The sequence below is a fragment of the Gouania willdenowi genome, chromosome 6 (assembly GCF_900634775.1).
Source record: "Gouania willdenowi chromosome 6, fGouWil2.1, whole genome shotgun sequence".
Taxonomy (NCBI): domain Eukaryota; kingdom Metazoa; phylum Chordata; class Actinopteri; order Blenniiformes; family Gobiesocidae; genus Gouania; species Gouania willdenowi.
In genome coordinates this window covers 18,855,019-18,881,174 of record NC_041049.1, presented here as the reverse complement: position 1 = coordinate 18,881,174, position 26,156 = coordinate 18,855,019, and the positions used below count along the sequence as shown (strand labels likewise).

The 26,156-nt window shown below is 37.5% G+C and overlaps 2 protein-coding genes across 4 annotated transcripts in view; one reads left to right on the top strand and one right to left on the bottom strand.

Moving 5' to 3' along the window:
• The window catches only part of cerk (ceramide kinase), a 68,872-nt gene extending 58,229 nt beyond the window's left edge, over positions 1-10,643 (bottom strand). The window contains exon 1 of the mRNA XM_028449668.1: positions 10,371-10,643. Within this exon, the coding sequence (XP_028305469.1) occupies positions 10,371-10,530 (160 nt within the window). The 5' untranslated portion in view covers positions 10,531-10,643. The remainder of the gene's footprint in view (positions 1-10,370) is intronic.
• Positions 10,644-12,190: 1,547 nt separating this feature from the next.
• tbc1d22a (TBC1 domain family, member 22a) overlaps positions 12,191-26,156 on the top strand; it is a 182,166-nt gene continuing 168,200 nt past the window's right edge. For all 3 annotated transcript variants that reach the window (XM_028449744.1, XM_028449742.1, XM_028449743.1), the window contains exons 1-4: positions 12,191-12,396; positions 12,859-12,915; positions 17,685-17,868; positions 19,063-19,321. In XM_028449744.1, coding sequence (XP_028305545.1) covers positions 12,335-12,396; positions 12,859-12,915; positions 17,685-17,868; positions 19,063-19,321 — 562 coding nt within the window. In that variant the 5' untranslated portion in view covers positions 12,191-12,334. The remainder of the gene's footprint in view (positions 12,397-12,858; positions 12,916-17,684; positions 17,869-19,062; positions 19,322-26,156) is intronic.

The window sequence follows — 26,156 nt, the reverse complement described above, 5'->3', positions numbered from 1 at the left end:
AGCGCGAGCATATTGATAATCGATCGTGCAGAAAAACAGTGCTATATATCGAGATATCGTCACACTCCTACCACACAGAGCTGCTGCTGGCTCAGGCTTTAAGGACAAGACCAAAGGCTTAATCAGGTTCCATGAGGAAGAGGAGAAACAGAGTGGGATTCTGATTCATCATGTTTTACCATGGACCTCAAAATCCAACTGCAGCCACACTCACCGTCCGTATGAATGTAATCCTGTGCTCTGGCAACGTTTGTGCCTCTTTCTACTGAGCCAGAAACATCCTGTGTTTAAAGCCCAGGGTACCCCTGGTTTAAACTGTAACCACATGAGATGGATTAACACCTGTGATGCAAAGCCAACACTGTCACTAAGCCAGGACCCATTTGGAGGATTTCTTAAGGATCAGACTGCTGTGCTTTGAACTCTGTGGCACTTTCCCATGATTTTTGGAACGAATGACTTTCCTGATGAGGTAAAAGTGGAAAAGTGCAAGATTGACTCCAACCACTCACATATATGGAGTAGTGTTGGTTGAGACGTGTATGGAGTTCATTTTTTTGATTAAAAATTTTCGTCATAGTTTGTCGACTAGCTTACATTTTTTAAAGTGACAATAACTAGACAGTGACTAATTAAACGAAAAAAAACAAAAAAAAAAACATGTTCACCATGGATGCACCGAAACGGAAAATCGAAAATGAGAAAAACAAGGCTGAATACCGAAACACAAAGATATTTTCAAGCAAACTATTAGGACCGTTGCAATTATGGGTATAAATGTGTTGGTCCGTTTCCAGACAAACACGCGCTGACCGCAGTGTTTACTCGCGCTTTTGCAATTTCTGGTTTCGGTCGAGTTGTTTTGGTGAGAAAAGTGTTCCGACCGAAACTCGAAAAATGCACTTTTGGGCCATTTTTGGTTGCGAATTTGTCAGTGCATAACTAATGTTAACAAAAACGATTTCAAAATATAGTTATATTTTCCATCAATTAATAAAAACAAAACTATAACTTTGTCACATGGACAAAATCCAATCAGACCTCATGTCATCCTTTATATCCTGTATAGCCTCTATACTGAAGTCGACGATATCCAAAACAGATTTAGTAGACTATAATCCTAATGTAATTTAGTTGACTAAAACTAGTTTAGAACTGAAAAAATCCTCTGGTGACTAAATTTGGACTAAAACTCCATTATATTTTAGTTAAAAGACTATGACTAAAACTAAAATCTAAATTTGCAGTCAACATAAACACTGGTGTGTTGCTCTGTCTGGCTCTGAACAAGTTTGCAGAACTGGTTCATAGAATTTGCAAAGAACTGTTTTGTTGGTTTGTCTTTGTTTTTAATAACTCGAGCTAAATTAATTTCATCTCTTTATTTTCTCACTTTTTACCTTCTGTTGCTTGTTGTTAGTTTTGCCTTCTGCTCAGTTTGGGAAACCACATGTTTACCCTTAGGCAAAAAAAAAAAAAAGTGAGTATTATTCATTTCAAGGACATTTAGTAAAATATGTATATAATCATCATTCAAGAGTCAATAGTGAAAACTATTGTTTCAAACTTGATGGACTTTACTCTCTCACTCTCCTCTCAAAGATCAGCTCTTTAAAGACTTCTTTTGGTTAGTAAATTACACAAATTTGCATTTCAGAGTTTGCCAGTCTTCAATTTAGCGCCACCCACTGCGAAGTGTCCCTGTTTTGAATGCTAAGGCACTTTTAATCTCATCCCCCGCAGTGAAAGATAAGCCTCTCCCCTGTATGACTCTTAATTACTCCAGCACTTTTGGCTTCTGTTAAACTGGTAAAAGCAGATCAAGGCGCCAACTGTAGCTTCAACTGTGTGAAAGTCTTGTTCTAGTGCTGGATTCAGGATCCAGCTCATCCTGCTCCTTAGAACTGGCTGGCATGCCATCAGACAGGATTCCACTGAATGGACTGGTTTCCAATCCAACGCCTTTATCCCTTGTCACACCCAAGTATTTTTGTTTTTTGAAAAACCAACGCTCTGACAGGGGAGTAATTAATCTTAGTTTGTTCATTTCTTCATTTGCACAGGAGGTTTTTGTGTGTTTTCTTTGGGTCACAGAATCTCTGACAATCCGGCCCTGGGCCTCACCGCGCTTCACTCTTATGACAACAACAGGCTGTGATGGTATTCATATTCTGTAGTTGTTCTCCACGCCCCTCCCTTAACACAGAGGATCAGAATATAATCCTATTATTGTTGCTGAGGTTTGGCTCTGACGGCGTGTTTGAGGACACACCGGTGCATTCTCAAGAAAATGCCTTCATTCTTTTTGGCTGTTTCGAGACTGTTTATGTTGACGTTTATGTCACTCCACCGTTCCGCTTTTGCCCACCTTCTGATGAGAACCACAGGTGCAGAAGACGCGATAAGATTTAACTGAGGGTGAAGCTGTTTATACTGTGGAGTGACACCATCACAAAGGTTGCCAAAATCAAAAGGATTCTGGATGCAAGCTGCAGAAAGTGCTTGGCCATCTTCATTAAGCAGAGTATAGAGTCCTCACTTGTGACATCCACTGACCCCTCAGGTGAATAAACACAGTCGATGTGACTTGCAGTGATGCAGCAAAAAGAGAAAAAAAGAAAAACCCTGCACAGTTTACTCAGTCTTTACCTGTGGTTTCCTGGCTGTGTTTATTCTCGTTTCCCACTATCCCTACCTCTGCAGCCTGTGCATTGAGCAATTGAGCACTATAGCTTTAGATTACAAAGCACAGATCTGTCTGGGTACAAATGGCAGTGAGCTGTCAAACAAGACGTAGATTCCTCCCAGGCACAGTGGATTTGTTAAACCAAAGCTCAAAGCAAACAGAAGGAGAAAAAAAGAGCAACTATGGTGAAAGAAAGGGATGATAGGGTGCTGAATTAATCTGTATCTGCATGTGGGGTTGGTTTTATAGCTCGACTCGAAGCAATAGGACCCAATACACTTGTTCTTCTTTGTGCCAGATAAACCAACCCAACCATGCATGTTGTTGTTGTTGTTGTTGTTGTTGTTATTGTTATTGTTGTTTTGGATGGCTATGCAGTTCGTGACAGTGTTACACATTTACCATATTTTCAAATAATCTAGAAAGACTTTCAAAATGGTCAAGTGTGTTTTATGATTACCTTTGGCAAGGAAGTCATATTTTCACCTGTTTGTTTGTTATTCTGTTAGCAGGATTATGTCAAATGTAGTCAAACAGATATGGACAAAATTTTTAACCGAAGATAGATCTTACGTCGTTGAAGATTCCATTACATATTGGAGGAGATCTGGATCAATATACTGATTCTGCATCAGTTTGAAAAATCAAAAAATCCCTATCGCTCATCGTTGGTGAAAATTCAGAAATTCATATGTTAGTTCCTAATTGGCCAATATTTATGGAAATTGACTCAGTTATGGTGGGTTGGTTCCTAAAATATCCCACCAAATTCCATCCGGAACAGATCCAGATTGCGCATTTCATTGCAATTTTTTTTTTAAAAAAAGGTGCTGCTTATACATTTGGACCTATTCTGTATTGTCATTAATGGGAATAGGCTAGCCTTTAGGGTGTGATTGATAAGGATCCCATTATCAGAATCACTGATCCAGATAACAGCCAATATCTGGCAAAGAGGAGATTTGGTTTGCTCTTGTTCTTACTATTCTAATCTTTGCAGAATTATTGAACAAAAAGGCCTTACTTATAGTGTTTAGTCCAAATCCCAAAAGCGACCTCATAGGTTGATTACTGGACTCCCGGTAGGGAAATCCAAGCCTTGGAACAGTAAAGGGTTTTCTATAAGTAGCTTCCACAAAGTTGGGAGCATCATATCGTCCAAAATGTCTCACATGTCTTTGAAGCATTACCAGCTCCTTTCACTGAAATGGAGTGAAAATCAGTATTTCATAACCTTGTTTACCACTTTTACACTTGGCACAATGCAGTCTTAGAAATACTTCTCGTATGGGAGAAAGTGCACTTAAGGTTTTTATCTCTTGGCTTTGCAGAGGGTTGGTATGCCTCTGGATTGGTTGACATTGTTGTTGTTGTTGTTGTAGAAAGCCTTAAGCTGTTAAAAGTTCAAATATTAACTTGATGCTGTTTTAATATCTTTCTACAAACCTAGGGAGTAAACACAGTCATAATGGTAAATTGTGAAACCATAGAAATGTCATTATTTCTACATTCTGACAGGGGATATGCAGGCTTCAGGAGCTTCAGAGAGTACAAACAAGACATCAGAGATGCGCTCTAAAGCTTTTTTGCAGCGTGCAAGGGAGCCCAGCACTGTAAAGATGCAGGGTTTATTCCGAGTTAAAAGGTCATGTTTGACTGTCTGCTTGTGTCAGGATCATAACAACAAAGTGGAATGGGAACCATTCATTCAATGGACCTCAATGAAACAGGACAGATGGATGAAGCTGCAGCACCAGGAAAGGATTTTTTGTGCTCAGGGAGAATATGTAAGTCCACTTAGCCTCCTAGCTAAAAGGCAAGGTCACTACCCTCTGTGCCACTGTGTGTTTCAACCATTTCAACCAAATCTATCTCAAGGAACCAAGCTGTCTGAATCAAAGCACGAGTGCAATGCAGAGGCATAGCCCTCACAACAGTTCCCGTCTGTGTTTGTGCCCTCCTGTGTGAGCGCCGTCAAGTTGCATTGTGAGTAACATAACAATGATTTCTTCTTTCACTTGGATTACCAACATGGGCAAAACATATACCGCCCAGAACCTAAGAACAGCTATAAAAGCTCAGTACTTTAATAAAGTTGTGTCTCCAATGTTGATCCTTTGAATTAAATAAAAAAAAAAAAAACACTATACAGTTTCCAAAATTCCAAGTGCACATGTATATATTGTAATAACACGCAATTACACATATTTAACACATAAAAAGCATTAATAGAGGAAAAACTTTTGTCATTTTTTAAAATAATACTTTATATATAATTGTCAAAGATCTCAAAATGCAATAAAAAATGCAAGTCAGAAGCATAACAAGTTATTTCTTCTACGATATGTAATTACAGAAATCTCTCCTGGTCAGTTGTGGTCAGACTGTCCTAAGCAGGCCAGACACCATTGTTCGGTGATAACATTCACTAAGGTCTGTGTTATGACTACCGCTATCAGCAACATACATACATAACCCTGAGAGCACTGAACAACGGCAGATTCACTGAGGCACACATATGCTGAAAGCTTGTTTACCTCTGAATCCCAGACCGGTCTGTTCCCCAAAACCCTTTGACCAAATAAACCCTGTGTCTGTGAAGGATATTAGTTCCCAGTTCTGAGACTTGACTGTACCACGAGTAATGTAAAATTCCATTGTTCCTTTGTGTTGATTTGGGAGATACTGTATCGACACCCTGATTTTTTTACCAAAAGGTAAGTGTGAACATCAGCCAGCCAATCCCCAGCAACATGCTGGGGTTCAGGGGTGAAAAAACCAAGAAGTTATCTGTACTGCTTGAAGTGATGGAGTCTTCCTAGAGCATGCAAACTTGCAGCATGGAGAGCAGCATGCTTTCCTCAGCACAGAATGCTCCCAGCTTCCTACTGCCTCAGTGTGTGTAGGGGCTGGTTGGTTGTAAGATTTTACTTTTGACCAACTTAGAATAAAAGATAATTAGAAATACCCTCGTCATCTTTCCTTGAAGCTGATCATCAAAGAACTGGGAAGGTAAAAATTAAACAAAAACCTTACATCCGCATCTGACCAGCAACCCTAAAGTTTGACTCCATCTCATTCATCCAAACCGCCACAACATTCTGGAATGTCAATACTCTTGTTACATTAAAAAGGCTTTACATCACAAAAATGTGATTGTTTCTGATCCGAGGGCCACATCATCAACATTTATGACAGTATTTAGAATAATGACCAATCAGAGCAATAACAATGTCTTTTTTGTCTTTGTTTTTGTTGTTTTGTCAGTTTTTAGTCATTTTGTGTGTTTTTAGAGTCATTGTGTATGTTTTTGGGTTTTTTGTGTACTTGTTTTCTTGTGTATTGTGTATTTATGTTGTCGATTTGTGCATTTTTGGGGTCACCTTCTGTATTTGTGTTGTTGCTTTTAGTGTTTTTGTAGTCGTTCTGTTTGTTCAAGTGGTTGTTGTGACTGTTTTTGTTGTCATTTTGTGTTTTATGAGTCATTTTGTGCATTTTTTATTCATTTTTTCATGAGTTTTTGTGTACTTTGTGCATTTTGCTGTTGATTTGTGTGTTTTGAGAGTTATTTTGTGTTTTACGTTGGGCTTTATATTCCTTCCAACTTCTTGAAATACAATTTTTAGGGATTTTTTGAGGGTGCAGTACAAAATTAGACCGAGAGCCACATGTGGCTCCCGGACCGCCGCCTGCTTTAAAGCCTTCGGAAAAGTTTATGAGTAATGCAAAATTTCTCTGCCTGACATTAGTGTGTATCGTTTCAAGAAAAAAACAAGGAAGCAATAAATTGATTAAAACGAGCAAATAAACATTATTCACATTAAACTGATTATTGTACATTCAATGTTTCAGAGATAAAAAAAAAAAATAAAAAATAAAGATGCTTTTGCTCTTCTATCTACATGAGAGTGTTGTGTTTGAGATTTCTTGGAATTTCTGTCATCTTTTTTTGATAGATCCTAACGTTCTTCTGACCCTTCTTTCTGGATATTTATCACTAATAGTTTCTTTAGTTGATTTGTTCATGGAGGACAAAGCGACGCCCTCTTATCACGGGGTGGAGCAGGAGGGGGTTCGATTGTTGCTGCACTGAGCACTGGCTCAGTAAGTGGAAGCCTTTATGGCAGGTCATTATGGGCTCTTTATTCCACTTTGAGGAAGGTCAATGGGCAGGTTGAAACCAGAGCGTAGCCTGCCCTCCGTAATCACTCCTCTCCATGTGTTACAGTAATTGCAGAGCAGGGAACTTATCTAGATGAACAAACATTAGCCCCAGGAGGTTAGCTGAGCGTCTGCATTAAGTAAGTTGTTAGGGACAAAAGCGTCACACTGCCACAGTTGCCATAAAAGTGGCGGTTAATCCAGTGCATGCTGGGAAATTAACCAACTCTGATGGTAGATTGAGATGCACCACCTGTTCGGCCAGTTTCAGACCTATAGTTTGTGCTTTAAAAAAAGTTAACTTTTTCCAACTGGCAACAGAGGGGAACATCTGCACAGCAAACCAATTACAAGTGGTCAAATACTAAGGATCATCAGATGGGAAACATTTTGGTTTCATGATATATTTCACTTTAATAGTTTCTCATTAGTGCGAGTGCGGTAAAGTGTGTGAAATAGGATTCAGGGCGGTACTTTACTACACTTTTTAGTGAATGGGATCAATTTGAACAATCTGTCCTCAAGGTTGATGTGTAAGGGTCAAATTAAGTGAAATATTAAAAGTGACTGATCATGGTACTATGATCATTCCAACTTCAAAGGCTTGTCAAAAATGTCTATCCCCATTAATAACGATAGAGTGGGCCCAAATGTATAGGCACCCCCATTTAAATAAAAAAAATTGTTGAAATATGCAATCTGGATAAAACTCAGTGTGGTAATTGAAGAACCAACACGATATAACTGAGTCTAATTTCATGAAGGTTGATAAATTCTGAACCAAGATATGTATTTTGGAAATTTCTCCAATGATGAGGGATAAGGATTTTTTTATTTTTCCAACCGTTAAGGACTTTTGACGTAATCCTGCTAAAATATCAAATTCAAATACAACCTCCTTGGCAGAGGTAACAAATGTAGAAGGTTCAAATTGCCACTCGAAACCATAAACGATGCATTTGTTGACAAACGGAAACCACCAAAAATGGCCGAATGCGGAGTGACGTCACATTACGGAGAATACCGTATAAAAGAGTTCAACAAAAATGGCATCAATCGATTTACTCTTATGCTTGTCTGGCAAAAAGACCCACAAGAAATCTTAGTAAGAATGAAGTAAAAACATTCCTGAAATAAACTTTCCTGCTTCAGCGCCATCATTTCATTCTTCTACGGGATTCACTTTTTTCAGCCCTAAAAATGATCCGTTTTTGTAAAAATACTCTTAATAAAGGCACTTAAGTCTCATTTATTTTAGACAGTGGCTACCCGTACGGTTGCCGTATCAATATACCGACATTTTATCCGTACGCAGCGCTCCTCATTGGCCAGTTTAGTCACGTGATAGGTCAGTCATTGGCCAGTTTAGTCACGTGATAGGTCAGTCATTGGCCAGTTTAGGTTACGTGACTAAGACTAAACCTTACCCTAAACCTAACCCTAAAAATGTTTCTGATATTGGGCTATAACCTAAACTCTAACCCTAACCCTAGCCCTAACCTTAAGACACTACGTACTTGTACTTTGGTAACCGTACCAATAGCACCGGGGGTTGTCCGTACAAATAGAAACTTTCTTTATTTTACTCAAGCTGCTGCTTCTGAGTAAGACGCTGAAGTTGGCCAACCATGACCAAACCTGTTTCAATAGTCAGTAAGCCAAAGCACTCAAATGAATCACACAAACACAAGAAAAACACACATTAACATCATGTTATTAGACAAAAAAAAGCTGTGATCATTAATGATTAACCCGTGCCTGTTCTCTTACACAGAAAGTTGTGCTTATAATCTTATCTAAAGTAGCAGCCACATCAGATCAGATGAGAAACTTACATGTTGTTCAGTCACCTAAGCACACCTGAACTTAATAAAGTCCATCAAATAATTTTTTATTCAATTTTAGCCATCTCAAGACTGCCACATTTTAAACTTTTAGTTCAGTTTTTGTTTAAATTTTGTCTGTGGAATTAGCTTTAGTCTCGTAGTCGACTTAACAAATCGATGTTTGTCATGGTCGTAAAACTGTATTGTTGTAAGCAAACGTGTTCAGTCATTTAAACCAAGAATGTACCATATTTGTCTTGCATAATAACAAATGTGAACAAGTTCAATATATAATCATGTTCTTCACAAGTTGTTTTTTATTTTCTGTCTATTTGAACAAATGACTTGAATAAAGTTCCAATCCTGAGAGTTTAAATTTAAATGTTGATAATGAATAAGTTTAAAAGGAAGACATTGAGGATGGTTGGAATCCAGTTGCAACGTTTTTACTCATCATAAACAGAGATTTTGTTTTAATGTTTTGATGTCGGTACTGCTTCTCAGGAGGCAAAACTACTAGTCTTCAGTCCTAAAGTAAAAGTATAGATAGTTGAATAAAAATGACTCTAGTAAAGGTTAAAGTATTGATGTTTCTCTCTTACTTGAGTAAGAATAAAAAGTACATTGCAAACTACTAAATGTACTTAAGTAAAAAAGTAAATAGTAAAATAAATATCCCTACAATAATAAGACAGGGTTTTTAAACCAGCAAATTCCATATCTTTTTTTTTTTTCAAGAACTTGTATATAACTGGTACATGGAAGTAAATTAAATCTATTACATTTAGAACATCTGGAGAATTTAGCACTCATTTGATATACAATTTGTAAATAAAATGTGGCAAGAAAAAAAAATGCAAATACTCAATTAAACCCAGAGCATCTATGAGTTTAACATTTTCAAAAGCTTGAAAATGTTTGCATCTTTGTGCATTGTGACGTCATCTCTGAAGGTCTTAAAAGTAACAAGCTCATTTTTAAAACAAAATGTCAAGTGATACTGAGTGTTTTCACTGTGTCACGATGGCTGAGTGGTCTAAGGTGCCTGAATTCTTCCTTCTGCTGCCGTGGGTTTGAATTCCACTTTTGTCATATATATATATATATATAAATATATATATATATTATTTTTTTTTTTCATTTTAAAATATTTAACATGGCAAATTCCACCTTTAAAAATACATTTATGAAGAAAAAAAACAAACATTTTAGGGTATTTCCTGGGTTAAGGCTAGCAGGGTAGCTAAAAATAAAAACTTAAGTTTTAAGTCACGTGGTGCACCTATCACGTCACCTAAACTGGCCAATGAGGGGCGCTGCGTATGAATAGACAGCACGACTATTGATAGGTTTCCGTATCAATAGCTACAGCCTTTTTTTTTTTTTAAATGTAAGGAGTAGAAAGTACATATATTTGTTTAAAAAAGTAAGGAGTAAAAAGGTTTAAGTTGACCAAATGAACACTGTTGTACACTTTCCTGAGGCATGAAGTCAACACACAGACCTGTTGGTAAACACATGAATAGTGTGTATAGCAGAAGGCTGATGATGATGATGATCAGATCAAAACAACTACACAGTTTCCATGTTTTGACCTCAGAAAGTTCTCCTTGGAATAGTTTACCAAACATAGGAAGAATAATTTCCCACTGGTGAACCATGTCCAGAGGACTGTGAGTAGGTAGAGTGAGCCTCACCTGTCCCAGAGACTCCAGCACTGGGTTTCCAGCTCTTCTCTACCTCCATCCACATGATCGCATTCCGGGTCAGAACCACGTCCGCGGGTCTGATCCTCAGAGACATTCTGTCAGCCAGCAGCACCCTGTAGTTCTCCATTCTAACATCAGACCCGATCATCGCTACCCTACCTGGTCCTGGCCCACCGACACCGACACTGACACTGTGACAGACAGACGCTCACAGCGCGTGCACTGAGTCCGTGAAGGACAGGGACAAAGATCGTCTACAGACAAGATGAGTCTCTCACACATGACAGCGTCCTCCCAGTCCCAGACCAGGAAGTTGGCAACAAAGTTAGACATTTCCACGGTAATTTGAGCTTGGGAATTTTAGAAATATTCAAAAATAATCTTTTCATGGGGAATATTTCTTGGAATTAACATCAAATTGTGGACTGTTCTCACTGCTGGACTGTGGAAAGAGATTCTGTAGCCTGCGAAGCAGAACCTCTATGTTCTGTAACAGCTTCTTCTCTCAGGCCTTAAGACTTTTAAACAAAAAATAATATAATCCCTTTATTCCCTTTCAAACCCCTACAACCGGATTACCTCACTGAACTGGAAAAATAGAACATGCAATATACTATCTGTATAAGAATTTTACACATGACTGAAAAAATAGACAATATAACATGCATTAAAATATTAATAATAAAAACCCTGCAATATACTATCTGTACAGGAACCTTACACATGACTCAAAAAAATAGACAATAAAACATGCATTAAAATATTAATAATAAAAACCCTGCAATATACTATCTGTACAGGAATCTTACACATGACTCAAAAAATAGACAATAAAACATGCATTAAAAAAACAAAACAAATACAAAAACGTGCAATATACTTATCTGCATAGGAACCTTACACATAGCTTTTCCTTTTGATTTATATCTGCAACTTATCTCTTTTCTAAAATACTACTTACCTTATGTGAATACTTGCTGCTGTTTTTTATCCTGTTTTACTGATAACTGGTTACCTATATGTAGAGGAATCTTACACATGACTGGAAAAATAGGCAATATAACATGTATCAAAAAAAGTGTAATATATCTGTATAGGAATCTTACACATAGCTTTTCCTCTTAACATCTATTTATATCTGCACCATAACGCTCTCTCTCTCTGTAATACTGTAATTATGTAAGTACTCGCTGCTGTTTATCCTGTTTTTATCCTGCTATACAAGCCAAATGCACGACATTTTATTCTTATCTGTACTGAAAAGTTTAGGTTTGAATGACAATAAATAAAGACTAAGTAATTTTAAATAACTGTATCATCAAATGTATAAAGCACATGTGTCAAGCTCATGGCCCGGGGGCCAAATCCAGACCTTGGGAGCACCCAATTTGGCCCCCAGGAGAAAGTAAAAATGACAGAGAAAACATGAAACATTGTGTAAATGAGCCTAAACAATAATTGCAGGGGATCACAGGTTTCCTGGTGATTATATTGCATGATGGCAGTTATTTTAAATGTTAAACACTTGAAAAAAAAACTCAAAATTGTTACAAAATCCTTAAAATTTCCTCAAATTATTAGATATTATTTCCCTTAATTAAATAGAAGTTGGTCACAAAATCTAGGAAATTTAGAGTGAAAATCCTGTCGGGACAGCTCGTTTTTAAAGTTTTTTTTATTATTATTAACAGCAAAAAGACCACATCTCATGACGTCACTGTTATCTCACACAGCCGTAGCAGCAGATCTCACTTGTGATTGGCTGCAGATGAGGAAGTTCACCTCCAGCCAATCACAGCGCGTGTTACTCGCCGACGAGGCAGTATCAACATGGCAGCTTTCTGAGTTTTGGAGGAGGATAGCTGGTGTAAATAAACACATATTTATCAGTTTGGAGACAGCGACAGTGTTCTGCTGTTTGACTTCACAGCTGTTTGGACCGTGACGGCAAAATGTCAAGTGACGGGAATAAGAAGCAGTTCTGGAAACGAAACGCAGCAAAGGTTCCTGGCAGGTAAGTGACGTGTTCCCCCTCCTGATGGTTAGCTTAGCCTGGCTAGCTTCACTCAGCTGACGCTGCTGTATTCTGCCTTAAAGTGGACTATATGTCCCACTAACGGAGCTGTCAGAGTGCACCCAGTTAGAGACGCATGATTCTCGTAATATACCTGCACCTGTAACTTCTCACTTTAACAGATACAGCTATAGCACTCCGATGCTAGCGGATTGCTAGCTCCACTGCTAACTGTGGCTATCAACAGCTCACTAATAAACCTACTTCCTCACAAATTACACAGACTAATGCCACACTCCGCTTATTCAATCACCATTTATTGTACTTTACCAGCACTGTAACACGAATTTACCAATCCTCTGTCTGTAGAACAAGTGGGAAAACTTGCAACTATTGTTGTAATGAAGTTATGGATTAGTTAATTCATTTATTTCTTCCTCTCTGTGCCTCTCACTTTCCTAGCATCCAGCATGTGTACGGAGCACAACACCCACCCTTCGACCCACTCCTCCACGCTAAGTAAGTCGATAGTCCTGACTGATTGCTTTGGAATCTGGTCGGACATCCTTTTCCTGTTGTTTTCTTCCTCAAATCTCCCCTAGTGGATAAAAAGACTGCATACTTACTTTTCAACATTGTGTAGCTATCTTATATATGCAAAATATCATTTGAAGTGTCCTGTGAAATGTTTTATATGTTGCAATGTTCATTTTGGCTACAGGTAAAATTGAATTGCAGATATCCAGTATAGCTCGTAGTCGTAAATGTTAAAATGACTGGCCATTGACGCACCTCAGTTAAAATCTTAGCTTTGGGCATTAAAAGAAGATTAGGTCAATTATTCCAGGTTTTATTATATAAATGCTAACAACAAACCAGTTATATAAACATCAACACATTTAGATGGCTGTTTTTATGCATCATTCAGATACATTCCCTCGTGAAGGGCTTTATCTTCTTTACTAGGGCCTCTGATTATCTGTGATTGCAGGAAACAGACATATTTTTTTTTTAAATTCACGTTATGAACTGAAAAATTGAATTGGCATGGAAAAAGCAAACTTGCCAGTTTTTTTATGTTTTATTTTTCCTCTCTCTTTATTAAAACAAGCCCCAATGTGACACAAAAATGCTTTGCATGCATGTTTTAGGTCAATATCACACATTTACACCCTATTTTACACTGGAAAATGGGGGACTGAATGTCTTAAAAGTGTGAAAAACTGACAAATGTTTCCTATTCTCCCCATAATGCCTTTTGAAATCTCAGTTTGTCATATTTTTCTGTCATTGAAAATTACTGCAGAGCTTCAAAGTGTGTTTTTTGTGTGTGTAATGTGAAGAAAAGGTTCCGATTAATGACTATATTCCATTCTGAAAAGACGGGTTTAGCTGTTGGTCTACAGTATTTGTGACAAGTCTTTTTTCGTGGTGACACATCACGGAAGAAGCATTAAATCACATGACTTCGTGGGATTTTGTGCAAACGAGTGATTTCGCGTTAATTAAAGGTTTCACAAGTATTTGCTTAGGATTATATCACACATTTCCATAGTATTGTTACGTGGCTGAGGGTCAAAAGTGTTGTTAACTGACATTGTAAAACTCTCGCAGCGTAATCTCAAGTGATTTCAGCATAACGCTCCCAGACTCCGAAAGCACATCTGAAGCATTATGACAGTAGTTGACTCTATTAACCCCATCTAGCATGTTTGGGATGATTTATGGAAGTTTATTAGCGAGTAAAGTCATAAAAATGGGGTGATGAAACGGAAAAGGATAAACACTGAATCACAAAATCAAATGCTTACTGAAATCTTTTCAGGTCAGCCTAAATGTTAGGGTATATTCAGATCTAGACTTTGGGTGACAACACGTTAGTTTTATTTGAAGAAAATAACCTTTTTTTAAAAAATTTTTTTTCTCAAATTACTCTTTTAAAAGAGTTGGTATGGTATTTTGGTTCTTTTATTTAAATTGTTCTACTTGGAAAAAGTTTGTGGTTTCCAGTTAAAAAAGTATTAAAAGAAAGGAGTTCCTTGACTTTCATATGTCTTTGAGCAATGTGTAGCTCTAAGAAACCCTCCTGTCCCCTTAGCCCAGAGTTCAGTCAGATTATAAATACATCCAATCCTACAGGTGGGCTGTTGCATTTTTAAATTTAGCTCACTGCTCAACTCTATCGTTCTATCACCAGATTCTGACGGGTTTTTGAATTATGTCAGTGTTTCAAGTCCTTTTTTTCCTCATTAATACCTGGATTAGGTGTCAAAATCAAGGCCTGCAAGCCAAAAACCTCCCATTCATAGCATTTTATTTGGCTGTGTTGGTATGATTTTGCTATTAGAAAAAAAAAAAAAAAATGAAATTGGATGCTCCTTCATACATTTCTGATTAAGGCGTTTGTAGATTCGGTGGATACAATATTGATAAAAAAAATTAACAAAGTAGTTGAATTTTGGCAGTTGGCCTGAGTTTGGCCACTGATCCAGAGTGAGTTTGACACCCTGTCCTGACCGAGATCCTATTGCATCATGTTGGAAAGCTGCAGTGTGCACTGTGCTTGTGCACAGTAATTATGGTGATCTCAGCATTATTGGAGCTGTGACGCAAAACTGGCAGAACTACGATAACTATTAAAACTGAATAAAACAAGACAACAGACAAGTTATTTAAACTAAACGATTATAACTGATGGTATTCAGTGAAAGGTTCTATACACATGTATAACTTAGAGGTAATGAAAACAATGCACTGTATATGTATATATGGTACATATAATGGATATGTAAAAATGTAGCATTGTTAGGGATTATTTCATTATCAGAAACTCTTAACTCTCAATTCATTCCCACGCATTCACCAGCTATTCTCTAATGACACACTGGTTCAACATTTTTCAGATTTCTTTTCCCTGGAATGAAATGCAAACATAAGAACGTTGTCACAGCCCCTCAGACATGTAGGACCACCCTCGCCATAAAAAAGCAACAAAGCAACAACAATAACCCAGTGACATCAGAGTCTGAGTTATGGCTGTAATTGCTGTGCTCATGAAAAACGTGACACATTGTGTGATCTTTCACTCATTTTATAACAAGGCAGTGTATTTTTATATCCTATAATTATTTGTGTGGCCCTTCTTCTTTCTGCTGTGGAAGTGACGCAACAGGAAAGTCTAGTTGTTGGGCTGTAGGAGGGACAAGCCCGCAGTGTAACAGCACACTCCTCAATTCATTCTAATGACAGTTCTAATCTAATCAAAGTTCTCTAATATCTGGTAAGTGTCTGAAAGACCAAGTTTAAAAAATAGTAGTATTATGTCATATGTAAAAGGTATGTTTTCAGAAGTTACTTAAAATGTAGCCACAGACTAAATCTGTTGGTAAATAAAATAACTTCATTAGTCACATACAGTTACATTACACACACTGTTTGTGTAATTACCTCTGCTATGCGCGAGCGCAGAGGGGAAGGTTATGTTTACCCTGCGTTTGTCTGTTTGTCAGCAAGATAACTTTAAAAGTTATGAACAGATTTGAATGACAAGGTGAACAGGTTATTAAATTTTGGTGATGTTCTGGATTACCAAAAATTTGAAAATACCACTCATGAAAATCACATTATGGGTGGATGTGCCTGCTTCTTTAAGTGTGGTGGCTTATGGGTAATGCACGGTTATGTAGTAGTGGTAGGGATTTGCGTGTTGTACTCTTTAAATCGCAACATGGGTGGGAATGAGCTACTTGGTGGAGGTCTGCGCTCTCCGAGTGCTCTAGTTTATCTGCAATCCACCTAATCCTGAGAGCATTCTGGGTTTATGTGGGTTATCTTTTGTAATGGCAGAAAACAGACCAGAAATGCAGAATTTTTTCCCCCCTCTTTTAAAGTCAAGCACCAGTATTCCACAGAGATACCAAGCGTGCATGTTTTTGGACAATATCACACATTTACATGTTGTTTTTCCCAAGAAAACGGGTGACTCACTGAATGTCTAGCAAGTGTTAAAAAATTTCACTCATAATCTCATTCAATGGGAACATAACATACGTCATTTTCTTGTTTACCAGTGGTTGGCTTTCAGCATTTTGGTGCATTGCCACTACTTATGAACAGACTTAAAAAAATCACCAAATATGAATTCTTGCGAGATAAAGTTTTGCTGTAAATGAAATGGAAATTGTTATATGACATGAACCAAACCCTCATTTACATGGTTTGAGACCATATCACGTATTTCTATGGTTATTATCCCATAATGGTATTTCTCGAGGGGTTTCAGCGTAATCCTCCCGGCTTCTGTAAATTATCTGAAGCATATAAATATAAAATTGATAAGTCGTTGACTCTATTAACCTTGTTTAGCATGTTTTCTACCATTTCGGGATGACTAATAGGCAGTAAAGTTATTTAAATAGGGAAAGACGATGAAAAGGAAACAAAGGTGTTACTTCATGCTGAAAAGCTTAAACTGTGAAAATGATTTTTGGATATTTTGAAAAGGAAAATCATAGTCCTTATGTGTTCATGGTTTGGGAAGATAATGCATGTCACACTGTTCACATCCGTAGCTGAACCCCTTTGTTTGATTTCCACACAGGTGAAAGTAGGGGATTACAAGGACTCACCTTACTGTAATTGAGTTGGTTTTATGGTTATTTGTACTTTTTTTGAGTATATTTTGTTTTAAAATGATCAACAAACATTGTAAAACTACAAAAAATGAAATGACCAGACAACAATCAAATGCATCACATCATAGCCACTAGATTTAATCAGATTAAACGTAATGCATCGGGCCAAAACGGTATTAAATGCCGGTTATTTACTCAGTTTTAGAGTTCATAAATGTAGCTACACTTAGAGCCTTAACCTTTTTTTTATTGAATTCAATGGCGTTACTTATATATAAAGGAATTGTACATTTTGACAAACCTTTTATTTTACACAGATATCTTTGTGGAAAATTTATTAAGTTCCAATTGTGCAAGATTTGGTCTCTTCTTTTTTCAGTTCATACATGAGATGTTTACTGTAGGCAAGGGAACATGGCAAGATTTATCACGGGGGTGAAAGTAACTAGTAACTTTTACTTTGAGTTCTATTTAATTGAGCTCAATATTACTTGTACTTCAGTATTTTATGTATGACGTACTTGTACTTAGGTACAATTTCAATCAAGCAACAGTACTTCTACTTGAGTAGGATATACCAGTACTTTTTATTCTTCTGAATTTCAATCTGCTTATTAAACCAGTCTCTCTCTCGCTCTCGTTTTTCTTTGTTAGTCTAATTAAAGCAGGTAATAAACCCCCTCCGGCCACCCCGGGGAAACCAAAGAAGGCCACCACCTTTCAAGAGTTTGAAAGCATCACGAGCGACGCCTGGGATGTCGGGGATGATGACGACGACCTGCTCGCCATGGCTGCACAAAACCTCAACATTGAGGTTGTCATGGAAACTGCTAATAAGGTATTCACATTACTTTATCACAGTATTCAGACCTAGAGACTAGAGCAGAAGTATAAGATTCAGCTACTGCATTTGGATCCCTTCACTAAAAAGTGTCGGCCCACGTAAACTGTTGATGCGTGACTTCCACTAAAGATCTCATTGTATTTTTAAAGACCTGCAATCAAATGGCAAATTCTCTTGGAGATGAATACAGTAGCTATATATTTGTATATCTCTCTGTCTCAAACTAAGGTTTTGTTTATCTGATATATTTGCACAGCAAATCTTAGATGCTTGTTTAAGGGAAATTCAAGAAGAATTGCACCCCACAGGCCTGCTTTGCTCTTAAAGGAATCCTCCACTGTTTTTGCAAATGTGGCCTAAAATCTTTGAAATGTCCTTATTAGAAGATCTATGCCTAATAAAATGCATTATTTTTGCACCATATTCATTTTATTCACTTAAAAATGGGACTACTTCACCGGTTTAAAACCTGTATTCCGCCATCTTGAAATCACGTGATTGAAGACGTCACACACCCCCATTTACCTGTTAACATCCCATTGTTTTCTGTTGGAGTGAAACATTCAGCCTGGTTTTTGGAGCATTTAGCAGCTTTTTTAGTCAAATACCAACTTATGCTGCTTTTGGTTGCTCTCTATAATCAGGAAATGTTAAAGGATGCACTCAGAAATCCATCCAACTGAGATTTTCATGCTGTTCTGAGAAGTAGAGAAACAAAATAAGCTATGAAAAATATATTTATCGATTTAGGTGATATTGTAATTTTTGATATCGCCAAAATAGAAAACTCAATATATTTTGAATCTCGGTATATTGCCCAGCTCTCGGTCATAGATTATTCCCTTGTACAAAATAATGCATTTTGTTAGACATATAGTAGATTATTAAGGACTTTTCAATGATTTTAAGCCACATTTGGATCCCTGTAACATGCATCAATGGTGTGCTGCATTACTAATCATGATAGTTACTGACCTTTGCAGACCAGTATCAGCCAATAGGAGCTGCATGTTTAGAGACGGTTGATATTTCATTACAAAAAAAAAAAAAAGGCAGTAAATCCAAATAAAATGCTGGTTTCCAAAGAATTTAGCAATGATGAGTAAGTTATATTCATGCAGTTTAGCGTCTCCATTCCGCTGTGAGCACATTGCAGTGACCCGCTTGGTTTTTGTGTCAACTGCTCAGGTAATTGAAAATCACAGCAGGCAGCAGGAGCGGCAGCGGCAGGATGACACAACAGAGGCAGATCAAAGAGAGGAGGACACACAAGAGGAGGCAGAGGAAGACGAGGAGGAAGACGAAGAGGAGGAAGAGGATGAGGAAATCAGGTTGGAGGAGGGAGAGGTAACCAGGCCCGGCGTGTTGTTTGCCTCTCAGAGCGTTGACTACACCGAGAGCCGCCTGGTGAAGTCTCTCAGCGAGGCTCCGATCGGCTCACCTAAAGGTTGGTTTCAAATGATTGCTCATTTAGGTTTTCACAAGACATATTGACTCCAGATTCCAATTCTAGATGTATAACCTTACACAAACCAACTTTATTGGTCTCAATTAAAGCTCGTAGATCACCAAGGACAGTTGCTCCAAAAAAGATGTAAAAGGTTAAAATTGCAACTTGAAAGTCTGCTTTGATCTCCATCATAAACCCATTTTTTAACCTTATTGGAAAAGTTTCACACATTACATTGTGGGAGGTGGAGTCCCATAGACGGATGCATAGAAGTGTTTTTACTTCACTTACTTTACCCGAAAAAATCCATATTTGCCAGGCTCTAGTCTGTCATCTGGATATTTCCATTTTAGGAAGTGGAGTCTGAAATTTTGGATAGCAAGATTTTGACATTTCCATCTCTGCTTATCATCCAACCCTTAGATACGAGTCCATATCTGCGATTCAACCCCCTGTTCAAGGGAAAAATTCTATGTAAATTTTGTCCCAAAGCATGCATGTGAAGGTATATTCATTGTCGTATTGCCATTTCCACCTGATTCTGTATAAATAAGTAAATAAATAAATAAAAAATAGATAAATACATTCATAACACATTTGCAGACACTTTAATGTGCATACACATCGATCGCGATCAGGTGCCCTTCACTATCAATCATTGTCTACGTGATATGTAAACACTTTACATTAGGCGTGCAGGTGTGCAAGTGTGAGTGTATAACGGACCACAATTTAGTCCAGTTACCATCTGTGTAAAAGTTAGGCAGGCAGGTACACACACACACACACACACACACACACACACACACACAGATTTTATTCTCACATTACTTTTAATATTTTCTGCTATTATACATGTTTATGAACATTTTTGTTACATTGTGGCATTAGTTGTGCATTTTTAGCTGCTGCTTCTCATCTACAGTAGTTCCTGAACTCAGCCTTGTTGGAGATTTGAAAAGTGATGCAGAAACGAGCAGAGTTTAAGTTCCAAGTTATTGTTAGTACCGTTTAAAGGTGTGGATGACTTCTTCTGTTACAGAAGCACAAGCAACACTGCTGCTGGGTTGTATGTGTCGGCTCATTTGCAATCTATACAGGACGTGTGATATAATGTAATAATAAGGGTGTTAAAGCATCCCTCTACAATATGTGCTGCCAATTTTCCTCCATCATTACAATCATTGTACACAGGGCTTCACGGAGTGTTCAGGATGGCACATTCTCCTGCCAAGATGATAATTATTGAATATCTTTGTTTTTGTTAAAAATCAAAGAATGTGGTGCATGGTGCACCATATTTCTTAGCTCCAGTTTTGTATTGATAAATGCTACAATGAGCCCACGGGTTCTAATCTCATTCTTCACACTGAGCAGCTAAGCTAATTGGTCACAAAACTTCATGAGTTCCTTTTGTGAACGCATAGAAGAATCATTTTAAAAGGATCGATTTGACTGACAGTATAGACCATAACTTCCGCAGGCAGCCACAGATGCTGATGCTGTCTGGTTTACTTTTGCCCTATCTTACAGGTCATCTGTCTGTTTGTCTGTCCGCCTGCCTGCTGTCTGCTGTTTTGCTTGTTGTCTTTTTTTTTTTTTATACATACAGATAAGAAGAGCAGCACAGTGCTTCCAGGCTCTTTCTTATCTCACTAGAAAAGAAAACAAACACTGGCATACACTTCTCATTTTGCTCTTCTTTCGTCTTGGTCTTCTCTTGCTCCTTTCTCTTTTTTCATCATTGTCCTGGGCCCTCATTTATAAAACATTGAGTAGAATCTATAGAAAAGGTGAAAGTACGTCGAAAATCTGAAAATGGCAATAAAGAAATCTGATTTATAAAACTGTGCGGAGCTCACCAGCACATACTTTTCCCTTTATAAATTACAGCTCAGCTAGAAGTCGGTGCAGGTGAATTCTCTTCATGTTGCGCCCTTGACACGCCCACATTCTACCATAAATTATCAATGCAAAGGAGATCATGAATGGTTTTTTGCATGAAAACAAGCCGGAAGTGACAAGGAAAAGGAATTTTAGAACAAGGAAGAGATGCGTGTGAGTGATGAAGAGCAGAAAAAAAAGGATTTATTTGGTGATCACATTCATGGCGTAAATGAATGAAAACCAAGTTATTTACAGCAGTCGTCACTGCTGGTGGTAAGGCTGCAGAATTAATCCAATTTTAATAGTGATTACGATTTTGTCCTCCACGATTAAATTAATCTGATTGTCTGCGATTTTACGTTTAAAATGCGGCCTCTGATGGATATAAAACTGGATTTTAGGTTGGGCGCTCTTGTTGAACGTGTCGACACACCCACATGAGTTGATTGACCTAAGTACCTAATTAATTAGTATTAAATAATGAATTAATCCAGTGGACACTCTCGGCAGAAAATGTTGACAGGCTGGTGTTTCTTGCTCCAAACCTGTAGACTTAAGCCAAATGTTCTCAACTTTTCTTTATTCGCTGTAATTGTTTTGAAGGAGTCTTTAACATTGTATTTATAGTTAGCCCAGAGTAAAACGTGACAAATTCTTGGGTAAATTTGAGTATTTATCAATATTTTTGTTTAAAGCTATTCTTTTGCACTCTAAACTGTTCACATATTGTTTGTTAAAAAGTAGTTGAATAAAAATACAGATGTTTTCCCTAAATTGATAAATAATTGTGATTAAAATATTGATCCAAATAATCATGATAATCATTTTGGCCATAATCGTGCAGCCCTAGTTGGTCGTGTGCGGATCACGTGAAACGGCTTTCCACAACACACGGACACTGCAGTGCACCAGGATACTGCCACTGTGTGCCAAGTTTGTCTGATTGTGTTCCCAGTTAAGGTTACATACAAGGTACATGCATTTATTTTCACTCAGAGCTTTAATATAACCATTTAAATACATGAAGGAATGGCTCACTGTTCACATCTATAACACAGCAGGCTTGCGTGGATTTGTAACTCTGAGATGAATCTTGCTTCAATTCACCACCTCACCATCGGCATCGTTGTATTCTCCAAAGTGTCTGTGCGACAAGTTCAGATACAAGATCAATACAGGTTTAATCCGTGCACACATTCTCACACTACATCTATTTTTATAAATCGCAACCTTTGCTTTCCATCCCAGTTTTTCTGATATCCGGAGTTTCTGAGAAATCTATGTTTTTGAACTGCGAAAAAATACCTAACTAGTCTTTTGCTATGGTCTACTGCCGGTGTTCATTCATTAACATTCATGTATTTAAGTCCCTCCTTCGTCCTGTAGACCCCTATACAAATGGAAACGGTAATTATGATTTTGGCTCTTACCTGACCTATAGACCTATATAGATGCAACCTTGCAAGCTGTTGAGGGCGGGGCATCGAGACGTCCTCTCAAAAACTCTGGATATCAGCTTAAAGAAAGCTTTATAAATGAGGCCCCTGGTCTTCTCTTGACCTTCTGTTGCTCTTCTTTCAGTCTTCTCTTGATATGGGCCTTGTGCTTCCTTTTATTTTTCTTTCTCTCTCATGCCTTCTCGTTTTTTCTTTTGCCTTGGTCTTGGTCTCTGGTTTTTATAACATTGGATGATTTCCATGTGATAAGTTATGCACTATAATATGACAAATAAGTGAACATGATTAACTACTTTCTACTTGGCTTCATCCCATAGCTTTTAAAGGTAAGCTCATGAATAGTCTATAAAAATAGTAGTACACACAAGAGGTTCTATAGAAAACCTGTTGCCAGCTTTAATACTCGGTCTCAATTTTTGTAAGTGCAAATAAAGCAGCGGGGAACAGATCTCTAGCTTTTTTTTATTTGTTCATAAAGAACAGAAAAGTGTATTAAAATCGGCTTCATTCCAGTTTAATTAAGTGTTATTAAATGCTCATGCGAGTCTGCACCCAGTAGATATTCCCTGGTGTTGCTGCTCTCGCACAAAGACTCCTTTGCATACTCAAGTCCCAGTTTCAACCGCTCATACATTTTTAAGTCATTCTTAAACCTTATTAGTTTATGGAACAAGCAGCTTTCAGCAGATTAGGTAAATGTGTTGGTGTACCAGTTTTATGTTTTCATTTCTTTTTTTCTTCATTCAAATTAAAATCATTCTACTCTTGGGACTCAATGCACAACAACCCACACACAGTGAACATATTCATTTTCTCTTTTATAGTTGAGAAATAGAAGAACTTTACAGTATTGTTATGTGTAGCTGAACTATAGTTCAAGGGCTTCCCACACGTACTTAGAAAAATTAATCAATTAGAGATTAGAGATGAAGAAGAATAGTCCAGTAATGATTCATTAACAATTTAATATATAAAATTAATAATTTACATAAATGGAAAAAAAAAAAGTTGGTTGTTGATGAAGAATTTAATTTATTTTTCAGGTCATAATAACATAGTGTAAGCCTAGTATATAGAAAAAGATTAAGAAAATGTACACACAAACAAATGTATAAGGTGGAAATTCCCGCTTGGAAGTTTATTTTGCTCTGAAACGAAAACAACCAAAAAACGACAAATGCGGAGTGACGACGTATCATTAGGAATACCTTCAAAATTTTGACAAAAAATGGCCTCAAGCTAGGGCTGGGCGATATGGCCTTTTATAAATACCGCGATATTTTTAGGCCATGTCACGATACACGATATATATCTCGATATTTTGCATTACCCTTGAATTAACACTTTGATGCACAAAATCACACCAGTATGATGATTCTATATGTCTACATTAAAACATTCTTGATCATACTGCATTAATATATGCCAATTTTAAACTTTCATGCAAAAAAGGGGATATCACAACTAAGTCAAAGTTGACATAACTGTATTTATTAAACAGTGAGTGGCTCAAACATAAAATTGTCAACAGAAAGTGCACGTTCTGTGCAAAATTGTCACAGAGACAATTCAAAACAAGACATTAGTGCAGGATGCAACTCACATGGCATTTCAAAACACAAAATTAAAGTGCACTTTTTGTACATAATGCCACTACAATATTTTAAAACAAATAGTGCCCTTTTGTGCATGTTGTCATTAAGATGATGTAGCCAATTGTACATTTACTGTTGGTTAATAAATTTTTTCTCTGAGATTAGTTTCTAGGTTCAAGTGTGAGTTGGGAATGATTACTAAGATGTGCAGAGAATAGACAGACAATTTGTTGTTTATAGAAAATAAGTACCATGGATTTATTATATTACAGAAAATAATAATAAACAAAAGTGGTCTCAAAACAGACTCCAGTTCACCCGCTGGGATTTAGCTCAGTTCATAAGGCGTCACAGCCTGGGGAAAAAAAATAGTTCCACTCAAACGAAAAATGAAGTCAGTCCTACCACCCTGGTAGGACTGAAGTTCGTTGGGTTGGTCCACTGGAAGAGAACCTAATTAAATAAAGTTGATCCTACCACCCTGGTAGGATTGAAGTTCATGCGTTCCTGGTAAGAGGATCGGTGCGGCGGTCCTACCGCTCTGGTAGACCTGCAGTTCACCGTCCACTACGTCATCTCCGTGGGTAGTTCACCATCTTTAGATCCATGGGGGGTTTAAAAAACCTGGCCGATGCAATCTGAGTCGCCTATACAAAGTCCTCCGTTCTGCTGCCGATCGCTCCTTTTGTCAGGTGCAAGGCACAACCGCTGGTCTGCACAGTTAGTAAAGTGCTGTCTGCTGAGCACCGGGTGTGCGTGCTACCGTTCATATGCTGCGTTTTCAGCTGCTGCTTGATCGTTTCCCGTATTCAAGCCTTCTCCTCCCGTATCTCATGCTTCCTGTTTATACTAGGATACTGGTCTGTGATTGGCTGGCGTGTGTGCGTGTGGATGAGTGACGTCAGTGCAGTCTATTAGTGCGGTGAAATAATATTGTATATAAATAACTGAAGAGTAGATGTTATAATAAATTTACTTCTGCTAAATATAATATAATTAAATAATATAAATATAATACATTTCTTTATGACGTGGGTTACAATGACATTTCAAAAAAAAAAAAAAAAAAAAAAAAAAAAAAATCAAAAAAAAAAAAAAAAAAAGTCCGCGAGTTTAACGGTATGGTCATTTTCAACACCGCACAGACTACAAGCTGCGATATATCGAGTATATTCGATATATCGCCCAGCCCTACCTCAAGCCATTCAGTATCTTTTTTCTTTGTCAAAGAAACACAAGAAATCACGTTAATAATGAAGTAAAAATCCTTCTTAAAGAAACTTTTCCACTTTGGCGCCGTCATTCATTGCAGAAGAGCTGAAGACCGCTATCAGAGCAACCTGGGCTCTCATCACACCTGAGCAGTGCCACAGACTGATCGACTCTATGCCACGCCCCATTGCTGCAGTAATTCAGGCAAAAGGAGCCCCAACTAAGTATTGAGTGCTGTACATGCTCATACTTTTCAGTTGGCCAACATTTCTAGAATTTTTTTTTTGCATCGGCTTTAAGTAATATTCTAATTTTCTGAGATACTGAATTTGGGATTTTTGTTAGTTGTCAGTTATAATCATGAAAATGAAAAGAAATAAACATTTGAAATATATCAGTCTGTGTGTAATGAATTAATATTATATACAAGTAAATTTTTTTGAATGGAAATACTGAAATAAATCTACTTTTTCATTATATTCTAATTTTATGACCAGCACCTGTTAATGATTAGTCATGAAATAATACAATTTATTTATTCGAGTCCCACTTTTTACATTTTAGTTCATTACAACTGGCTGAGATGAGATCAGTGGCGTCACTAACCGTCACTCTTGGCCCCGCCCCTCCTATGAAATATGGGAGGAGGGACTGATTTCCTCCTCTCACATTAAAAGGGGG